Here is a 24,054-nt window from a genome sequence, read left to right on the forward strand (position 1 = left end):
TCGCGTTTATCTCGAAACTAGAAATTTTGAGATATTTAGTTCTCCACCTACAGCGACGATATACTAATGTATAAAGCTGAAGACTTTGAACTCGCTAATCTCAGGAACCAAACCGATTTTGATTTTTTTTCGCTAATAAAAAGCTCTCCCGGGAGACGCAGCGTAGGCAGGCCCCCCACGAGATGGACCGAAGACCTGGTGAGGGTCGCCGGAGTTCGATGGATGAGGGCGGCCCAGAACCGGTCCCTGTGGCGCTCAATGTGGGAGGCCTATATCCACCAGTGGACGATTCCCGGCTGAAGTGATGATGATGAATAGGAAGCTACGTTATGTCTGAGTGCTATGGTTTACTATTTATCCCGAAATCTTTCATACATAAAGCTATCGTATATAGTACAAACAGGGTTTGATTGTGTGTTAGTAAAGTAATTTTGGACCCACACAAATTTGATAACGAATCCGCGACCACTTTTTGTAGCTAATTGTTAGTATGCAGCATTACAATCTGCCAAAAAGGTATCAAAGTATTTATATGAATGTATTAAGAAGGTAATGTTGGAAATAAAAATGCAAAACATAATTCGCACAAATTCACTTAAAATTTAAACAAAAGACCGTACAGTTCTAAGCTACATCAACCTCTATACTAATTACATGATTTAAATTTCTGGATATACTACTTAAACATGAGATTTTTACAAACACGTGACCTCTTCTATAGTAATCGTTATATTTCAGTCAATTTACATAAAACCGTAATGTACTATCAACCTAAACATTCCTTAAGAATTGCACTATCTTTTAGTAAAATCCGTACAAAAATCCGTTCAGTAGATTTTGAGAAAATCGATCACATACAGACAGCTTTACATACATACATACATAACATCACGCATTTTATCCCCGAAGGGGTATGCAGAGGCGCAACTGGGGCACCCACTTTTCGCCAAGTATGTTCCGTCCCATGATGTGATAGGGGGCGAGCCTATCGCCGTATCGGGCACAAATTCCAGACTCCGGGCTGATACTGAGCAGAAAAACCCAAATATCACTTTGCCCGACCCGGGATTCGAACCCAGGACCTCAGAGCGCTATTGTACCGGACATGCAATACAACTACGCCACCGAGGCAGTCAGCTTTTGGGGACTTTATTTTGTAATATGTATAAATAGATATTAAATATCTTATAAATAACCAAAATTGACCCTTTCTAAGAGAACGAATCATAAACAAATGAGACATCCGCCGAAATATTAACATGTTGCACGCAGCCGCGGTAACTACGAGTACTTATTGAAAAAAATAAGCTTTGGAATTAGGGTTGGCATCTTTTTTAAAATTATTACGCACTGGCCATAAAACTATTCATAAAAAAAGGAATATTATAAAAGAAAGCATAAATGTAGTTAGGTATGTTATAAACCAATATTCTATATTTGAAAAAAAATCGTTTCTTATTTTAATGCTAAAATATTTTTTAATAATAAGGGACAGAAATCGCTATTTTATTTCACGTAAAAATATTAGTAAATTTAATATTTTTCTTTTTTATGTAGATTAAGATAAAAAATCCCTTTAATTTCTAACGATAAAATATAGGTGACAGTATTTCAGCTGATTTATATTTTTAAGAATTATAATAAAAAACTTCATAATCATATCAGGTACTTCTAGATAATGTTGACAACCCTATTCGGAACAATATTTGAACGCCACATGGCTACCCGTTAATGGAAGGGACACGAGCGTGGTTTTTGTCAGTTTTTTATGATGCAATAATTAAAAACAATCAATGGGTGTTAGGTTATTGTAAAAAAAGTCCATATGGTGTAAAAGACCACCAACCTAGGAAAACAGTGCAATGTCACACTTTTTTTTGCAATTTTGCTCTGTTTCTTTTTTTATACATTAGTCTCCCAGAAGACAAGTTCTTTCGTCTCATTATAACATATTTAACGGACTTCAAGAATGAGGAGGTTCTCAATGATTTTTTTATGTTTGTAACCTCAAAATTTTCGACTGGGTGAACCGATTTTGATGATTCTTGTTTTTTGAAAGCTGATGCTTCCCGTGTGGTCCTATATTGTTAGACCTTTGAATTTGAAGATACATCAGAAAAATCTTAAAATTATGTCGTCAACTATGATGTCGTTAACGTATACTGATTTTTACTAACACAAAAAAAGAAAAAAAAACTCTTTCAACAAAAAATTATACCTACATTGTTTTCGTATAGTTCATGTATTTATCTAGCATAACTAGCAATTTAAATGACTAATGTTTAATATTTATTACGCACTGATTCTAAAACTGGTAACGAGTATATAGGTAATGTTACATTTTTTTTTGTTTTTTAGTGGTTTTTGAAGGCGGTATACTTAAATTTTTGATAAAAAGTTTTTAACAAAATTTTATTATATTTCATAAATAATCTGAACGGTATATTCTTTCGTATAAAAAAATAATTTTCCAAATCGGTTCAGAAATAACTTAGTTCTGAGGCAACAAACATTTAAAAAAATACACATCAAAATAACGTTCTTTTTTAAAAGTCAGTTAACAAAATAAACAAAACAAGAATATTCTAATCAACAAAAAAGCAATAACCATTCCAATGGAATAAAAGACATTGCATTAAATTAATGAAATTGTTTAATTGCGTTATGGATACCCATCCGTATTAATTAAATTAAATGAGGTAATTAATTTAATTGGACTAATTTTATTTGTAAGAAATAAAGCGCCGGTGGAAAGCAGGATGTTTATAGCAATTTAATTTGTTGGATTCCACGCTCGTTATATTTTATCTTTAAAGTAATATTTGTTTTAACAAATTGTAGTGAATTAAATATGATAAATAAATATGATATAAAATGTTTTATTGATTAAAAATGATAAATATTTGTTTTTAATGATGACTGCTTTGGTGGCGTAGTTGCATTACGGTACGGCTTTCACCGCTCGTTATATTTTATCTTTAAGGCGATACCTCAAGGTCCATTTTCATACATTTTGTTTCGGCTTTAATCTGGGTAACTAAACAAGTATTGGCAAGTAAAGAATTTAAATTCACGTCTAGTTAGTGATTAGTTCTCGCAGTTGAAAGAAAAATGTAAAAATAATTAATAATCATGGATATTTCTGCCTTTAAAATTTCGTCATATTAAATTTTGAACTAATCACTAACTAGACGTGAATTTAAATTCTTTACTTGCCAATACTTGTTTAGTTACCCAGATTAAAGCCGAAACAAAATGTATGAAAATGGACCTTGAGGTATCGCCTTAAAGTAATATTTGTTTTAACAAATTGTAGTGAATTAAATATGATAAACAAACATGATATATATTTTATTGATGACTGCCTCGGTGACGTAGTTGTATTACGGCAGTGCGAGGTCTCGGGTTCGATCATGAGTCGGGTAGTGATATTGGGTTTTCTATTCGATAAAACAAAAAAACTCTTCAGCTTTATATATTAGTATAGATTATGGTAATATATTAAATTTATTGCATTGCATAATCAACTCGCATTACAAGTTCCTTTGGAATTTAATCATTTGATCTAGATCTATGCTGTATATAATTTAGTGTATGCGAATGCAACCAATAACTTTTTATACTGACACAAGAATGATTAACTTCATGGTTATAAAGAAAGTCATGAACAACTTTGAATAACAAAATCATGGTACTGTACTGAGCACAGTACATTTGATACAACCCGATTTCTATCGGCTTCCCTTTTAGGTTTATTGATGTTCGTCTTAATTTTTGTTTTTTATTAAATTGGCCACGATATGGCAAAAGGCAACTTTCTTTTGCTTCGGGTTACCTTTTTAAAAATGTCACCTTCGCCATTGGTACTGAGATCATCATCTTAAGATGTTCGAGAGTACGGGCTGTATTAAATGCCACAGAAATTCGCTCCGCAATGCGAAAGCTAGGACGCTAAGTTAAATACACCTCTCCATTCGCAGGCAGTCCGTTTCACACCCAACTAGGTTAGCACCGTTCTACTTACATTGACGTGGTAATTTTATATGGAAAAAATGTAAGTTTTATTAAAGAAATAAAAAAAATCTTTTTAACAAAAAGTTATACCGCCTCAAAAATCACCACAAACCAAAAATTATTTTACATTTTCTATATACTGGTCATCAAGTTTGGAGTCGGTGCCTAATTACAATTGCTGGTTAAGTTAGATAAATAAATGAACAAATGTACGAGAACTAGCAATTTTAATTAGTCACCGACATATTTTTAAATTTTCTAATATATCTCCGAAGTCAAGCGTCCAACAACAAGGACATTATATGGGACAACACGGGAAGCACAAACTTTAAAATAAAAAAAGAATCATCAAAATCGGCTCACCCAGTAAAAAATTCTGAGGTGACAAACATAAAAAAACCGTCTAATTGAAAATCTCCATATTTTTTTCGACGGTCGCTATGCGTAGGGTCTGTCGAATATACATCGCTTGTTTAGTGCTATATTACCATGGCCATAAGCAGTTCGATCCTTATTGTCTTAAATAAATTCAGTTCATTTTAATAAGGACAAAAAAGCAATTTTGCAGATTCGATACTTTACGTAGGGAACGTCGTTTTAAATCCGTCAATAAAGGTATAAGTTAAAAACGTCCCTAAAATAATTGATAATTATTAATTTAACACAGTTTTTGTCACATCCACGGCCACTATCTCTGTGATAACGGTAACATATGGCTGTAACATGTGTCGCGCACATTATCGACACGAGGAATTTCGAACTTCATTCCGTTGGCTAACAGCTTCTTCAATGAAGTGGATGATCTTTATGTTATTAAATAGTTTATGATATACCCATTAATGTATATTCTATAGACACGAACGTCCATATAAACTATTTGTTCAAAATCTGAACTAAAATGGCGACCAAAACGTCACTGTTATAACCTATTTATTCACTTCAACAACAAATAATTTTACTTATTTCACTAATATTTTTATTCACATCCAGATTTACACTTAGACTCGAGTTCTTTTATTATGAGCGTCACTCCGTACATTACCACACGCTGTCAATGTTGAAATCAATTATACAAGGATGTGTGTGAGCTATATTAATATTAGAAAAAGTTTGTTTGTAAAGAATAACCTCTAGAATGAAGCTATTTTTAAATTATTTTATATTTAAAAGCAACTAGTGCAGAAGTTGGAACACGTATAATATACTTAATGATATTTTGATTAATTCTTAACCTAGAAATTATTAAAACGGTCTGAAGTTTTCGCCGTATGCGTATTAACATCTTTATTAAACTAAATAAAAGGTAAAATTTGAATGCGGAATCGTAACTTCTCAAGCACGACTACCATTTTGATTTGATGTTTTTTGATGGCCACGATATAAGCCTAGTGTGGACATTGTTGTCAGTTCTTATGGTGGTAGCTCAAGGTCCATTTTCATACATTTTGTTTCGGCTTTAATTTGGGTAACTAAACAAGTATTGGCAAGTAAAGAATTTAAATTCACGTCTAGTTAGTGATTAGTTCTCGCAGTTGAAAGAAATATGTAAAAATAATTAATAATCATGGATATTTCGGCCTTTAAAATTTCGTCATATTAAATTTTAAAGGCCGAAATATCCATGATTAATTATTTACATATTTCTTCAACTGCGAGATCTAATCACTAACTAGACGTGAATTTAAATTTTACTCTGCCAATACTGTTTAGTCACCCAGATTAAAGCCGAAACAAAATGTAGCTACCACCTTATAAGAAGTGTAATATTTGGATAATAAATTTATTTCTGTATCTATTTATCGTATTTCAACAAACAATTCTAACCGTTTTTTATTATATATCTCAAAATAGACCGATAAGAACAACGTTTTTGACATGTATACTTTGGCCTATTCTCGGGATCTGTTCGAAAATTTAAATTGGGTTCGATTTTTAAAATCGGCCGTTAATAAATTTTTGTTATTATCACTTTATCGTACTCCAAATCGCTAAAACAGTCATAAAAATCTTATACAAAAAATAATTAAATTGACAACATTAAGGATTAAAAACAACATTCTTTCGCCTCCAAATTGAATGTCAATAAAAAAAAATATATATGCTAACACAAATACTTTGTCACAATAAATTATGCATATCCTTTCTTGCTTGTATTTCAAACTGGTTTTGGCGCCTTTTATATTTTATCATTTAGTATTTGAGTAACTGTATGTATTTGTGAATGATATTTAGCTTTAATGATTCCCTGTTTGCATTTGTTACTGTGTCCAGGTTTAGTTTCCATTTGTGTTCGACAAAATTGATGTCCATGGTATCAGTACAATATATAGATTTTAGAAATGATCATAATACATAGGTTAATCTTTATTCAGAAAAAAAACAAAACGGTTTTTATGGTTTTCTACAGAAGGATTACTCCGGAACCGTATTTAACTCTTATGAAGTTGCGAGCACATATGCTAGATATCTTATACTTTCTAAATGTTTTACTTCCTTTATCTTTCCCTATTTCCATTTTCAACACAAATCAGTAAGATTTACTTCCTTTGCCGGGTCTATTTTCAGGATATCCGGAGGATGTCATTACAGTTCCTATAGGAAGAATGCATCCGCATAAGAAGCGATTGAGGGGCTTCCAACATCTATTGAATATAAGGGACGGAACGTTAATTTTAGAAATGTAATCTAAACTTGCTAACGTAGAGAAAAAAGTAGAAAAGGAATTAAGTACGTAATCTATTAATATTGCAGTTCTAATAAGATAGGTCGAATTGAGAACCTCTCCCTTTTTTGAAGTCGGTTAAAAATAGAATGGTGATCAAGGTAAAGAGAGGAAATGGGGTAAATTCCGATGGAAATAATATTTAGGGCGTAATATCAATTTAAGTGAAGTGAATTGGCAAATATGTTGTTATTTATTCTGTTATACCTAATAATTAGTATTTATTAACTTAATGTTTTATTTTGGTTTATAATTGTTTTTTTTTATTTTACATTAGTAATAGTTACCCTATATTGTCACCATGAAAATTTTTGTAATGATTGTGAGTGAGAAAATAATTTTATAACAAAAAAAAAAAAACAGAATAGCATGAATGATCACATATATTCTTCCAGTAAAAGGTAATAAATATTTGATCCTAACCTTTTATTATTCCAGATGCCATTCATATGAACACATCACAAATGACCTCCAAACAAGTGCAGTCAATATGTACCAAAAACTGAAATGGCGGCAACACACAAAGCGCGAGAATCGGTAGGGCTGCGCGCGCGCAGGATCTCCGTAAATAAACAACGGAAATGGAGCGGGCGGCCGGATGTGCTGGTGCTGTTTGTACTGATTGCCGGTTGTCATGGACACCAGGAGCAGAGGTTCGCCATGGAGCCACAGGATCAGGTATTTATTTTTTTTGAATATGTAGACCATGTTCAAAAATAATTACAAAAATAATAGTTTCAACTTGCAGGTATACGCTATATACCTACTTAGTATACTTATTATGATTGATAGTGAATCTAAGTAGAAACTAGATAACGTTTATTATCTTAATAGATTAAAGAGTATAATAAATGAGGCTGGTGGTGAGCAAATTATAAGTTATTAAATCAAGAAAACTTACGGCTAACTTGATGGCCTACACTGAATTCTGGTCAGATGAAATAACTTTGCCCTCAATACGCAACACAATCATTATTCTATTCAATTATATGTTATTTAATAAACAAGTGGAATATAGATGAGGCAATGTACGGTATTTAAGCTGATCTATGTAAAAGTATATATTTAGATGGACACGTAACTTTAACTGAAGAAATAGTTTAAGATACAGTAGTTATATTAAAAGATGAAACACGGTCACTAAATGACGAAGTATTCATCAGTCTATATCATTGATTCCCAGTGGTCCAGGTGGCCCAGGGGTTCACAGGAGACTCAACGAGGGTCTACTTTGGTGTGACCGAATTTGATTTGAAATTAGTAAGCGCGGTTCCATGAAAATTTATCGCGTTTTGATAGTAAAGAACCAAAATTTTGGCTTGACTTCGCCTATCAATGTAGGCAGATAATGTTTTAAGAAGCTCAGCGACTGTTACTTGTAAAAACTTTCTGGGTAATATGGTAAAATATTTAACTGCAGGGAGTCCACTGGAACCAGGAAAATTTTGAAAGGGCTCTATAAGAATAAAAGTTTGGAAACTTTTGGTCTTCTTTTCATTGCTTTGAATGACGAGACGAGCTTGCCGTTCGCCTGATGGTAAGCGGTACGACCGCCCATAAACAGTAGAAACACCCTCCAACACCTGAAATTACAAAGTATTAGTTTGGTATTCCACTGCGCTCGACATCCTGAGACATGAGATGTTAAGTCTTATTATGTCCAGTAGTTAAACTAGCTACAATGTCCTCCAAACCGGAACACAACAGTGACTACACACTGCTGCTTGGCGGCACAAATAGATATTGCAGTGGTCCAGTAAAAGCATCAAGCAGTAAAATAGTGGTATATATAAACTTTATGAGATATTTAACAACATTTTGTCAATAACATTATTTGGATTTACTGTACCTTCAAACAGCATTATATTTTATAGCTTGATAGTCTACGAGGCGTCTTAAGACATTAAAGGTAGAAGTTAGAGTTAATGATAATACTAAATCTGAATGAAATTCTGTTCTGAAATTAACTGAAAACGTCTAGTACTCTCTGAGTTTGGGTGGTAATAAAATTTTAAGTAGTTTATTTGTTAGACAATGTAAGTTGTCATAAATTTGAATCACTGTTTAAAGTTAAAATCTAATGCAATATAGTCTATCGTCTAATCTCAATTGTATTAGATACCTTTAATTCAAATAAATAAAACATAAAATAAGCCTTTATTGATGTTACTGCTAATTACAATATCTTATAACTTATTTATCTAACAATTTATGACAATAACTATTACTTAATATTGGCAATCGGTTTGTTTTTTGCAACAGCTTGTTCTACGACAAAGGCCTCTAAGGAGTTCATGAGACTCGATCTTTGGCTAAACGGGTCCATTCAGGGTCTGCTACTTACCTTGTGTTACTTCCCAGTGCTTAAATTATCTCCTTTTTCTTCTTAATTCAACGAAAACATTATTGAAATATCCTAGCCCGAATTTTAACTTTGACTACCCGCAACACTACCTTTACGTGGTATTTCATAGAGTCGGTCAGCCTCTGCTATACTTACTATGTGTTGAGTCTTAAATTATCAATTTCTTTATTGCCTGTAATATCAACTCAAAATATATAATATAAATGTCCGGTACAATAGCGCTCTGAGGTCCTGGGTTCGAATCCCGGGTCGGGCAAAGTGATATTTGGGTTTTTCTGCTCAGTATCAGCCCGGAGTCTGGAATTTGTGCCCGATATGGCGATAGGCTCGCCCCCTATCACATCATGGGACGGAACATACTTGGCGAAAAGTGGGTGCCCTAGTTGCGCCTCTGCATACCCCTTCGGGGATAAATGCGTGATGTTATGTATGTATGTATGTAAATGCGTGTCAATGTAATCTCCATATTTTTTACAGTTTGTTATTAATATAAAACTTTTTTCTGGTTTAACCGCAGTTTATATTATAATTTTCTCTCGACTTTTCGAAGACTGTAGCCATCATTGTCACGGGGAGATTGAGTCCTCAGTACCTCAGTATAAATAGTATAAAATCTGTAAAATAATTTTATTTCAATGTCTTACATTCACGGGAACATAAATCCTTAAAGCTTGTTATATTGTTCAATATTCTTATTAATATATCAATAAATAATGCAAATTCTGAATTCACTACCTCCTGCTAGAACGAGGCATTATGCATTGTGGCGGTTTTTTAAATAATTAATTTGTCATATTTTTATCTCCATTTAGATATTTCAAAGAGGAATAAGATATGTACTGAAATACGGACATATAGCGTAAATATACCAATATTGCCATCGCCTTCGTGGCGCAATTGGTTAGCGCGTTCGGCTGTTAACCGAAAGGTTGGTGGTTCGAGTCCACCCGGGGGCGGAAATTTTGTTATTAATAATTAAATATTTTTGGAAGCAAATCAAGAGTATGCAAAAGACGATGATAAAGAATTTGATAATCTATTAAAAGCAGACACAACCGAATGAAACAACAGATATGATACAGTTCTTATCAAAATACGTATTGAACGAAGCAATAGGTGACTTTTTGTGACAAATATGGTTTTAAGTTTTTTTGTCTGTTTCGCTTGTTTGTTTGTTATGTTTATGTAACTTGTGTTTGTTGCAAAATAAGTTTCTTTTCTTTCAATATTAGTTTTCATTGACCATACAAAACAAATCCTTACACTATTATATTTTTCATAGAATTCTCTGAGAAATCCATAGCTCTAATTAATTCTACTGTCGTAGCGATATCAAGAATTGATAATTTAACTCTATCGTTTATGCTAATAATCTACTTTATTTTAATACTTTGCCTTATCTTTATTGTTCGTGAATTATTATGTGTTTGATGTTGGTCGACTTCGTAAATCTTATCAAAGTCTTCTTTTGAAACACCTGTTACTCTGTATAGTGATTAATTATTTTATATACTATTAACCTAATTCTTTACATTGTTTTATTGATTAAGCACTTCATATAAAAATGTATACAGGATTTAATGCCATAGGCATTCTCTACCAACCTTAGTGTGCTGTAGAAATAATCAGTTTTTATGGGGAAGGAAAAATCGTGAAGAAATCTGCATACCTGAGAAGTTCTCTATAACAATTTTGAGGGTATAAACAGTCTGCCAATTCGCGCTGTGCCTGGGTGGTAGACTAAAACCTAAACCCTTTCACTAGTAGAGGAGGCCCGTGCCCAGCAGTGGAACAGTATATAATCCAGAGCTGTAATTATGTTATAATTTATAAGCATTGTTTTTTATATATCAACAGTTTAATGTATTGTAATTAAACATCTCTATTACGTCCTTTATGGGCATTCAAACAGGCATTATTCTATTGCCTGACGACGGAACATCTTTCATCAGTCGAAATTCTATCTGGATTCGATATAATTCTGAGGAGAAAATCCCAATGCCCTACCCGGGATTCAAAGCGGTGCCGTACCACGCACGCAGCGACAGAACACAATTACACGATCGAATCAGTCACCAATGTTAATAGTATTGTTAAAAAACGTTTCCCTAAGCTTGCCGGTATAATTTGAAATGTTAATTTTATCGCCCATAATATTCTATATACTAAATCAGTACTCCGAATATAATTAATGTTTATTGATTGTAATCTTGTTTATAGTTTATAATCCGATCCTGAATGATATTGTTATGAATATTTATAGGATTTATTTGCGTTTTAAATTAGTAATTAGGCATACGGTATGTCGAGCGAACACTGTAAAATAAATTATAGTTTAAAAGACAATGATTTCTCATGTTTTGTAATTGTAATCGTTTTATCGATTGTAAAAATGGACTAATCGGAATAAAGTTTGCTTGACATGCTTAGTATTATTGAATTGAAATTATTATATGGATTTGAGCGCGGTTTTATATTATATTTTTCTCCAGTCTTTTCATCACTTAAAAATTGAATTGTTTCGTTATGTACCTATGTAATGTTTGTAAATAAGGAGTCTCATTGATTTTCTTGTTCAGTTCAGTTCTTTCTTCATCCCACTCCAATGTCAGATCGAAAAGACGCGTCCAAGAATATTTTTTTTATATTGTACCAGATGTAACACTGTACCAGATGGTAAGTGGAGTGTCCAATAGAATGTCGTCGAGAGACGATTACCCCTCAGCAGTCGACACAATTATGCCGCCCTATTTACACCGGAAAGGAAAATTTAATCGAAAATTTACATCTACATAGGCTGATTCTGAAACGCGACATACTTACGTGGGTCACTATGGCGCATATACGACTTGGTGTTTACGATCGACCGTTTACCTGAAGGCAACTCCTGAGACTCCAGCCTCAGGCACAATGTATAGAAAACTTATACAAAATATCGATCGCGAAATCATAATCATAACCCCCTAAAACACACGCTGCCAATAACAAAGGTGGTCACCAATGGGTCCATTGACGTATATTCCATAGACACGAACGTCCATACAAACTGTTTGTTCAAAATCTGAACTAAAATGGCAACCATATTTATTCACTTTCTTAAACTGTCATAACATATTTATTCACTTGAACAACAAATAATTTTATTTGATAAATATTTTTTATTCAAATCCAGGTTTACACTTAGACTCGAGTTCTTATATCATGAGCGCTCCGTACACAATCACAAGCTGTCAATATTGACCATAAGTCAGTTTGAATGGATTGCAGTTCAATTCAGTTGGACACAGTGAATGGGTACGCCAAATCTAGTACGTAGTACATATATATCGATGAGGTGACCCGATCCACACTCGTCAATCAAATTGACAAACAAAAAAACTTTCAATACAACGTTTCTATCAAAAATAATTCAATCAGTTGTTTTGACATTTGAAACATCTGTACGTACTGATATCAATCTATGACAAACATGTCATAAAGTTTATTTTTTATGTAGTCTAGACTCGAACTCTAGACTGATTGATGTCAATTCTGAATATTAGAATTTAGTTTTATACTGTATTTTATTTATCTTGTATTAGAATCTATTTAGGTATGTAACAATTTTTATTAACTTCCTCCAAGCAGTGAGCGAGCACTATTTCGGATTGGGGACATCGTAATTTGTGCAAGGCTTTGAGGCTAAAAAATCTCTTGTTGACGAATGAATTAAACCTTTTTTATGTTGACTTGAATTTCGACATTAAAATTAAACAATTTTTCGGATTTTATCGCGGTTTTAATATGTTATTTTTTTCCCAACGTTCTTCAAGACATTGTGAGTTCATTCTGTGTAGATCGGACCACGAACAGCTAAAATTTAAAAAGTTGTATAATTGTAAAATGTAGGTAGATATTGCAACTTTGAATTTGCGGATGAACAACACCTCAGTCCCCCCGTGACCATGAAGGCTGCAGTCTTCGAAATGTGGCAGAAAATTAAAATATTAAAACCGCGATAAAATCCGAAAAATACTTTCTTATGTTCTTGTTAGTGTTATTAATAAGAAGAGTTGATTACCATTAAGCGAATTGATAATATCGGAATACAATTTTTTATTTCATAGTAAAAAACAAACAGCATATGGGGTACCTGACGTAGGGCACAAAAAAACTCACAATAGCAAGTGTCATGATCACGCTGGGCGGCTAAAGTAAAGTACGGGGGAAGGGAAGATAGAAGTACAGTTTAAGATGACTGTAGAGAAAGGTTATATTTTTTTATTTATTATGTTTATCAGAACCAATTTATGGACCAAAGATTTTTTTTTTAGACGAGCGTGGCAAACTGACCCCACTGTACCTGATGGTAAGTGGATTGGGGACCAATAGAATGTCGACTGACGGGAGATGGTTATCCCTCGATAGTTGACAGAATTATGCCGGCCTGTTGGAATCGGATATACCCAGGCTGATCCCGGAACGCGAGACTAACGTGGGCCATGTCGGGTTTTAACACCTTGTGTACTGTGGTCGCTATCCGGGCGGATATAAAATATATCCTATTAGCATATCTATTTATCCAGTGCTAATTAATGTTTGTAAGCAATATTTCCTCTTCAAAATAACATTAGGGCAATATAAATTTGAATGTATAATTGAACTCATTTACATAGGCACTCTGTCGGACTGTAATGCGCCATTACATTTTATCTCCACGATCTGAATTTGGACGGAATATTTTATATTTATAGGAATCTTTAAATGGATGTTAGAATTTGTTTTATTGTCTTGGACCAGATGGTAAATTTTTTTATCAAGTCGCTCGCCTGATTAGAATCATGATTGTCAATAAATAGTAGCTAAAGAATCCGAAATTTCAATTCTAGCCATGCATTGATGATTTTTAAGAAAAATTAAACTCTAATTTCTTCCTATACTTCTATTTGATTAATTTCGTTGCGGCTTAAGACTAATTAGTGTTCCCTGAGACTCGCCGAGGTTCATCGCACGGTGTCATAAAATGCCACTGCTGATCCTGGCTTACAGGAGTTGTTGTGGTGGGTGTGTGGGAAAGTGTCATTACCTTTGAGTTATCAAATATTTGAGCCTCATAATGAGAATTGTATTCTATACGTGAGATTTGCCTAGCATATGTGACTAATAAAAAGGAGGCGGATGAATATTACAAACCAAAAATTTTAAAAAACACATAGTTAAATGTCGCTTAGATAAAAACACCTTTGAGTTATCAAATATTTGAGCCTCATAATCAGAATTGTATTCTATACGAGATATCTACCTAGCATTAATATGTGACTAACAAAAGAAGGCGAATGAAGATTACAAACCAAAAAATTTAAAAAGCAAATAGAATAGTGTCGATTAGATATAAAAAAAGTGAACAATAAAAATATTTCTAATACCAATTAAGTGATAATATTAAGCGTTCATAAGCTTTTGCAAGATAATAGTTAACTAACAGTATCCCGGTAGAATGTATTGGAATATTTTTTTATATTTTAATACCACCTGTACATAAAGTACCTACCTTCTACAATAAAGAATTTGTATTTGTAGCTTATAATTGTTCTACCCAACAGAGCGCGATAATCGGATCAAGAGTGACGCTTCCGTGTCGAGTGGAGAACAAAGTTGGCGCGCTGCAGTGGACCAAGGACGACTTCGGGCTGGGCACGCATCGGAACCTCAGCGGTTATGACCGATACTCCATGATCGGCAGCGATGAGGAAGGTAGGTGACGATTTTAAAACAGTTTTAAAACGCTACGCACGACGTTTTTTTAAAACGATCGTTTCTACCGCGCAGTTAATGTATCAGGTGTAATATGGGATGGAGTCATTGAAAATTGAGAATCTTAAAGACTTCAAAGAAAAGAGGAGTTTACAATTCGATGATTTTTAAATGTTTGTAACCTCAGAAAATTCTTTTTATTTTGAAAGAAAGAAAGATTTATTATTGGGACAATAACAGTATAACATGTACAATACAAGCAAAGACAAGCAAAACATATACTTAAAGAAAAAATACAAAATTATACCTATTGTGCCAACAATGGGAACCCTCATTCAGCTCCATGCTGCGGTACCAGCATGACTGATACTGTAGCGCTGATTTTCAATGAGGGGCCCAGGTGACATACGGACACTAAGTTGGTGTGAAGCATAAAGTAATTATTTAGTATTTTATATACCGTGTGTGTGCTAAAAACGGAAACTGCACGCGTATCAAAAAGTCATGTGCATAGGCCATAATAATTGAGACAAGTATTTGTATAGTATCAAAAGGATATTCATAATGAATTTATGCTATGTATATATTTTTTATCTCAATAGTGTCTACCGTATATGATAATTGTGTCAGATCTCAGCCAATATCTATAAAGCAATACAGTCTAGGAAAAATCTGGACTATGTCTCTCAATAGTCGTCATTTTTAAATACACTGTACCTACTTACAAATTAGGTCCAGTTTCGTGATAACCCGATCACGGAGACAAACATAAATTTAGTGACAGTTATGTACATATATATATATATAAAAATGAATCCCTATTTCCCTTGGTCACGCCATCACGCGTGAACGGCTGAACCGATTTCACTATTTTTTGTTGTTGTTGTGTTTGTTATTGTGAGGAGAAGGTTCTTATGAAAGACAAAATTCAAAAAAATGCGCGGAAAATTAGAATTTTTGTAAACTTAACGACAATATTAATTTTACATAACTGTCGGTGGTTTGAAATAACTCAGCGATCGACAGAATGCGCGCGTGCATACGCAGTTAAGACAGGACAACGTCTGTCGGGTCAGCTAGTATTTTATAATTTATAGACCAATAGCGAAGAATCAATCAAAAATGTTACAAAAACGGGGAATTATTTATACACGACATACAACAGTAACTTTATACACCGTCAACAAATCCAGTTCCGTACAGCGCATCCATTTCAAAAATCCTAAAATCGCATTTTCCAATTCTGTTCGAAACAATGTACCCTTTATTATAGAATTACGCATCAACGATTTTGTTCAGCGAAAAAACGTTCGGTCATCGGTTCCGGACGCGAAGAGCTGTATCTGACGTGCTGTACCAGTTTTAAAGTGAATTTAGTTTGTTACTGTTTTGATGAATATATTTTTTTTGTATGGGTCATTTTGACGTTGCGTTTTCATACTACATAAACATCTTTTTCCGTTATTGTATTATTGTCTACACCTATTTAGGAATATAAAGTTATTTCACTGATGTTATAATCTCTTCATTTGTTTCTTAAGATCAGGCCTTGCCTACTTTGGGTACTTCTGGTAATTACGTAGTTGTCTATAATAAATTCTTGCAATTTTATTTATTTTTAACCGACTTCAAAAAAAGGAGGAGGTTATCAATTCGACGTGAATTTTTTTTTTTTTTTTTCTATGTTTGTTACCTCAGAACTCGCTCATTTATGAACCGATTTGGAAAATTGATTTTTTATTCGAAAGAATTTCTCTCCAGATTGGTCCCATAAATTTTTTTTCAAGATCGTTTCGGTAGTTTGGTTTTAAAATTAAAAAAACTAGAATAATTATGTCGTCCAAGAAAACGAAATCGCGAATTTAGCTTTCCTGTGACGTGTTTAGTTATGTTTTTTTGCATTGAGTTTGGTTGACTGTACTTCTCACATACTTATACATATAGCATAACATCTTTTCCCCGTGTCAGGGGTAGGCAGAGGCGTAACATTTCATCGCGATAGTCGTACTGTGCAGTGTGTGCAGCAATTTTAATGAGGCACCGACTCCAAAATTGGTATCCAATATATACTTGTTATGTGAAATTATTTTTTGGTTTTGAGTGGTTTTTGAAGGCGGTTTAATTTTTTGTTAAAATTATTTTTATTATATATTTTAAGCATTTAAGTTTTATTTATAATAAACTATTTGAATTTGAATTAACTTGGAAATAACACTTTACAATAAGTTACTTAAGCCGTAGATGTAAAATAAAGTCTAAGTTTCGAACAAAATAAAAATTATTAAAAGGTAGTTTTAATTTTACACGCCTTAATGCCACTATTACTGTGTCTACGAGAATTCGTCGCAGCAACATCAAACTTTAAGCCAGAAATACACTCAGGCGCATGCTATATTTGCATTAAACTACATAATGATAAAAAAATCAGAAAACTAAAACCATGATTTTGGTGAATATATTCGTCATTAATCATTAAGACCGTCGAAAGCATGATATGGAAAAAAAATTAGTATTTTACATTAGTGTTTTGCTATTTATGGTAGATTGAGTAACCATCTCATGAGCGCAGTTGTTGTATGACAATCATGCCAATGTCCGCTCTATATAATCTTAGAACCATTGACGTATATTCTATAGACACGAACGTCTATACAAACTATTTGTTCAAAATCTGAACTAAAATGACAACCAAAACGTTACTGTTATATCCTATTTATTCACTTGAACAACAAATAATTAATATTTTTTATTCACATCCAGGTTTACACTTAGACTCGAGTTCTCATGAACGCCACTTCGTACAAACCACACGCTGTCAACGTTAAAACCATACTAAAGTCAGGTGTACGGATTGCAGTACAGTTCGTAGTAGATCTACTACGTAGTACATATATCGATGTTTAGAACTCTTGGATTGAAACAAAAAAATCACGCATTCATACGTAATCTACCATTTAAAAAGCCCAATAAACAGAATTCGCTGTTACATAGAGGAAAAAGTTGATTATTTGGCACACGCCGCGCGAAAATAACACAACATAAAAATATTTAGGTAAATTATGTTTGGCTTGTATTTGGAGTTTCCACGGTAGGCACCTGTTACTAACGAAAGAAAATTGGTACAGGGTCGGGTTGGAGCCTGGTTAAAGTCTTTAAGATCGATTATGTAATGTAAACTAGACTACAATTTATTGAATAGTGAACATTTTAGTCCGCATTTGACTATGATTTTTTTAAGTGATTGGAGAAAGCATCTTTATATCCTTTTGAATTAAGGTTTTTTATTCTATACTCAAGAATGCGATGCCTACAACTTGGTTTATATCTGTCCACGTGTGAGACAACTGGTGGTAGGTATCTCATAATAGAGAATCCGCTCGGGTAGGTACCGCAATGTCTATTTCTGCCGCCAAGCAGCAGTGTTGTGTTCCGGTTTGAAGGACATTAAAGCCAGAATAACTACTGGACATAATAAGACTTAACATCTCATGTCAGAGGATGGCGAGCGCAGTGGAATACCAAACAATACTTTGTAATTCATGGTATTGGATAGTGTTTCTACTGTTTATGGGCGGTCGTATTGCTTACAATCAGGCGAAAGGCGGGCTCGTCTCATCATACAAAGAAATAAAAAAAAAGTTAAATTATATTAGTGCCAAGAAAACCCTCGTCCCTTTTGAAACCTTTCGAATTTCGGCCACGGCTGCCTATCTGAACGGAGAGGTACTTTTAAATAATTGTGACTTGGTTTTTCCATCTTGAAATTAATCAGTCGCAGCTCGTAGTCAAGAAGTTGTGATACCCTCGTGCCTCTGAAAGCACGTAAAGCCGTTGGTCCTGCGGCTAATCTCTCCTCGATGATGTCGGATTGTCTCACTGGACTATGTGAGTGGAGGAACAGAGAGTGCTTGTGTATTGCGCACATACTTGTGCACTATAATATCTTTCGTGGCTGATCTCTGTTGTCATTGGCCGGCGCAGCCGAAATTCAACTAGGAAGGAATCAATTATTATTTTTCCGCGAAATTGAACGCACAGCGTGTGTAGTAGCCGCCTTGTTAGATATTTCTACTCCAAATAAATAGTGACTAATTCTCGGAAATGTATGACGTACGCGAATCTTAGACTAAAAGAAATTACATGGGCTTATAAATATAAAGTCTGGGTATCTATTTGTACAGCCAATTTGTCCAGTGAACTTAATTAATTAATTAATTTATTTAGTATTTGGGAGACTGCTTTGGTGGCGTAGTTGTACTACATGTGCGGTACGGCAGCGCTACGGTCCTGGGTTCGAATCCCGGGACGGGTAAAGTAATATTTGGGTATTTTTACTCAGTAGCAGCACGAGGTCTGGAATTTGTGCCCGATATGGCGATAGGTTCGCCCCCTGTCATATCATAGGACTCAACATACTTGGCGACAAGTGGGTGCTCTGGTTGCGCCTTTGCATACCCCTTCGGAGTTACAAGGCGTAAGTGTGTGAGCATTTGACTCCTCTGCACCTGATGCTAAGTGGAGTGGGGTCCAGATAGATCAATTTACAGAAGATGTTACAACTAGTTGACACAATTATGCCGGCCTGTTTTAAACTGTATATGCATAATTTTGGTTGTTTATATGTTGGTATGCAGGTTTTCCTCGCGATGTTTTCCATCACCATTAAAGCAAGCATTAACTCACATATCCAAACATATAGGGGTGAAAAGATTTGTAGACCGGCCGTAAACGAGATGAGCGAGAAAGAGTGTGCAAGCAGGTAAGAGAGAGGAAGTCGGCCTGCATAGTTAAGACCAAGACGTTTAAGACAAAACCTTGTATACTTATTTAGTGTTAATCACAAGTTTATTAAAATTAGATTTGTCGAAGTTTGGTTTTCATATAGGTATTCATACATAACACATATATAACTAAAAAAGGCAGGTGCGTTTAGGATTTGAACCTGCAGATCGTCTCAGCAGTCCCCATTCTAAGCTATCGTTCATCATCATCAGCCTACAGCTGTCCACTGCTGAACATAGACCTTCCCTAAAGCGCGCCACGCTGCACGGTCCTCCGGTTTCCTCATTGTAATTTCATAAACCCAGGGCATTGGCAAACGTAGGCGTTTAAATACATACAAATATTTCTCAATTCACTTTTCATAGTTTTTGCATCACGCGTACTAATAGAATTTACGTAATGAGTCAATGACCGCACATTTGGCATAGAGCAATGATTGTTCTAATGTTATATAGTAAATGTTTAGTATGATATGTTTTTGGCATTAGTTTCTGTTGAGTGCAATAAATATTAATATTGGTATGTGCGGTTCCGATGTTCATTGTAATTTTGTTTACGATTATTGGAATTTATTTATTTTAGAAGATATTATTTTTCTAAAAAAATAAAAACTGTTTTTTTTGCAATGTTTTGTATATTAAAAATAAAATATTTTTAAAAACTTCATAATATCATCATCATCAGACGCAGGATGTCCACTGCTGAACATGGGCCTCCCACAAAGATTTCCAGATCGACCTATTGGAAGCGGCCCGCATCCAGCGACTTTTATGAAGTCATCTAGCTACCTCGTGGGTGGATATCCGACGCTGCGCTTGCCTGTTTTCTATAATATAATTTAAGATAAATAAGTTAAATAAAATTCCTCATAGGTTATTAAATTTTATATATTATAATGCAATTTTTTAGCTGATATTTACAACAAATTAATACACTAAAAAGCTACCTTACTGTTGGCTTCATAATACCACGAACAAACCCAAGGCCAGTCTATAACGCGTAGCAACTCTACCAAGAAAGCTTTTACTAAAGCGCATGAAAGCTCGTTGAAAAATTTTGTAACATTTTCAGGGCGCGATGAAAGGCGTTTCTAACGTGCTATTAAAATAAGCAATAATGGAGAAATGGGATTTATGTCGATGCTAGTAGAGTTTATTTTTAGTTTTTAAGTGGCTCAAAACATTTGCGGCTTATTTAGATACGGGTTGATCAACATTTCCACGTAAAATAAATAATCGGCCTCGGTGGCGTATTGCGTGTGCTGCGTTAAGATTTAAGGTTCGATTTCTGGGTAGGGTAAAGTGATTTTATGGTTTTCTCAATATAAGGCTTGGATGTGCCCCTAGGTTTGCTTAAAGTCTATGGGCAGGGTATCCATTAGACGACCACTCGTTACAGGTGGTAGGTTTCTCATATGCGAGAGTCTGCCTGGGTAGGTACCACCGCAATGTCTATTTCTGCCGCCAGCAGTGTGTAGTCACTGTTGTGTTCTGGTTTGAAGGACATTGTAGCCAGTGTAACTACTGGACATAATGAGACTTAACATGTCATGTCTCATGATGGCGAGTGCAGTGGAATGCCAAACAGTGCTTAGTAATTCAAGGTGTTGGATGGTGTTTCTACTGTTTATGGGCGGTCGTATCGCTTACCATCAGGTGAACGGCAAGCTCGTCCCGTCATACAAAGCAATAGAAGTACTATGTATATATACAAACTATAACATAGCATATATATGAATATAGTATTCTTTATGTTTATCCGAAGCCGAGTAAGAACTGGTTGAAGTATATAATATAAAAGAAAAAAAATATAAAGATTTTTTTTTATACGCGTAATTAAGTTTTAATAAGTAACATCTTTTAATAAAGAACACTTCGCATTCGCAAGGGATCCGAGGCTGGTTAATTTGCTTAATTAAGTAGAGTGGTTGTTAGAAACATTTCCAATAAAATTAATGAATGTTGTGCCAATATTGTACATTGATTACTGAGAGCTAAAATACAGCAAACATATTTATTTAAAGAAAATAGGCACATAGGTCATTTATTATACAGTATAGAAAATTTAGAGCTATATAATTATATTAGAAAGCAACAATTTAGGTGTCAAAATGCCAATTAAATTACGTCGTTGAGTGTGAGCAAAACTCTTTTGACAAAAAGAATGTTAAATTAAGTAAACAAACTAACAAAAGATAATGGATACAAAAAAAAAACATTTAACGAAAGAAATCAAGGGTTAAGCACCTCCTCGCCACAGACACGTGTTATAAATGGATAAGTTGAAAATGGATCTACATTATTGTGTTTATATACTAGCTTTTGCCCGCGGCTCCGCCCGCGTAATACAGTTTTTCGGGATAAAGTTTTCCGTTATAACAGTTACGCTTTATAATTTCCCGGGATAGAACCAGTAGTTCCTGAGATTAGCGCGTTCAAACAAACAAACTCTTCAGCTGTATATAGTAAAAAGTATCCTATGTCCGTCTCCTGGTCCTAAGTAACCTCCCCACCCATTTTCAGCCAAATCGCTTCATCCGTTCTTGAGTTATAAATAGTGTAACTAACACGACTTTCTTTTATATATAGATTATTGTAATATCTGCTTGCGCGCACCAAGTAGCTATTCCGTCTATAATTTGATAACACCTTATGAACATGCAACAGTCTTTTATATAGTTAAAACGCGGAGCCTTGGTGATAGGGGCGAGCCTATTGCCACATTGGGCTCATATTCCAGACTCTGAGTTGATACTGAGTAAAAGAACCCAATATTATTTTGTCTGTGGGATTAAACCCTAAACCTCAACACTGCATTTGTACAATAACACTTCTAAGTCACCGAGGAATTAACAAAAAACAAAGACATTAATAAATAAATGAAGAATAAATAAACGCGTATTATAATTGAAACTCTAAATGAATATTAAAGCATCAAACGACTTCTTAGAATTTTCTAGACTCAAATGTATAGCGCGCACAATTTTCTAGAAATTCTTTGTATCCATTTGCTTTATAACTTTCATATTTTGCATTTCTGGGAAGGATGTTGCTAACTAATACTTCAGTGGAAACAAGAATATGCTTTTCAAGTTTTGTATTCAGTTTATGTAGAATATATTTATAAAATATCAGTCGTGTATTATATACTCTCTCACTGTTGGGCCTTTACTATTGAGAGGGATTAGGGCTTAGTCCACCACGGTGGCCTAGTGCTGATTGGTAGACTTCACAAACCTTCAATATTCTTAGCCTAGCCTTGAGGTCCTGGGTTCAAATCTGGGTCGAGCAAACTAATATTTGGGTTTTTCTGCTCAGTATTAGCTCGGAGTCTGGAATTTTTGCCCGATATAGCGGTAGGCTCGCCCCCTATCACATCATGGGACGGAACACACTTGGCGAAAAGTGGGTGCCCTTGTTGCGCCTCTGCATACCCCTTCAAAATAAATGCGTGATTTTGTGTGTTAGCTTAAAGATATATAAATATTAAGACCAAATCCAATTTGAAAATGTTTATTAATTGTTATACTTTGATAGTAGTTCAGTATTTAAGATATAGCTTTTGTTTCAGGAGATTATTCACTAGACATAAAAGACTTGACGTTAGAAGATGATGGAAAATACCAGTGCCAAGTCAGCTCAGGGTTAAACGGTAAGTAATTTCAGTACATTCAAAACAATTCAATGTTGAATATGAAAAAAATATATGGATTAGAAAAATGATTTCAATTTCCTCTTAATAATAATTTGATGTTTGGAACGTTATCTAGACGACAATTAGCAATTTTGAGTAAAGTGATCTAAAGTTTTGTTTTAAATAAGAAAATTTATAACAATAAAATTGTTTACTTACATAAATAATGTCTAATGATATTAAAATAGTTCTAGATATACAAAACATATAAATAAAAGAACACCGAAAATTCTGTCAATTCCAAAGATGTGCATAACTTATTTCAGGTATATTTGTCGCTTAGACATGTTCTCAAGCTTCGAATATGTAGATTTACGTATGCCAATCTCTATGTAAGGTATAAAAATAATTCTTTTTGTAATCCATTGAAATCAATAACATTTTAAATTTAATTTGCTTGGGAAATATTCATAAATTTACTACTTTCAACAAAACGGTTGTGTTGTATCTCTAATACAAGAAAGTCGCTTAGCAACAAGAGTAGTTAATATAAATGAAATTTGGAAATTGACTATAACTTTTGCCGTTACCATTAATCATTTGTAACCTTCAAGCCATATGTATGCACTAAATATTTTTACTCAGATCTGCCAAGAATTTTAAACAAACAATTTAATTAAGCTTGATGAATTATTAATGTGCGGAGAATTATTCATGACCTTCATTGCTTACCCTAGCCCCAGTTTATTATCTGTCATGTTTTTCCCATTTCCCACACTAGTTTCGTCCATATTGAAACCAAAAC

The 24,054-nt window shown here is 34.0% G+C and overlaps 1 protein-coding gene and 1 non-coding gene across 2 annotated transcripts in view; both read left to right on the forward strand.

Annotated features, from left to right (window-relative positions):
• The window catches only part of LOC115451609 (irregular chiasm C-roughest protein), a 59,831-nt gene that overhangs the window by 7,067 nt on the left and 28,710 nt on the right, over positions 1–24,054 (forward strand). The window contains 3 exon segments of the mRNA XM_037437400.1: positions 7,175–7,414; positions 14,684–14,834; positions 23,187–23,267. Coding sequence (XP_037293297.1) covers positions 7,244–7,414; positions 14,684–14,834; positions 23,187–23,267 — 403 coding nt within the window. The 5' untranslated portion in view covers positions 7,175–7,243.
• Trnan-guu lies at positions 9,984–10,057 on the forward strand. Its single transcript has one exon. It is a non-coding gene; the product is annotated as a tRNA-Asn (tRNA).

The sequence above is a fragment of the Manduca sexta genome, chromosome 2 (assembly GCF_014839805.1).
Source record: "Manduca sexta isolate Smith_Timp_Sample1 chromosome 2, JHU_Msex_v1.0, whole genome shotgun sequence".
In the NCBI taxonomy this organism is placed as follows: Eukaryota; Metazoa; Arthropoda; class Insecta; order Lepidoptera; family Sphingidae; genus Manduca; species Manduca sexta.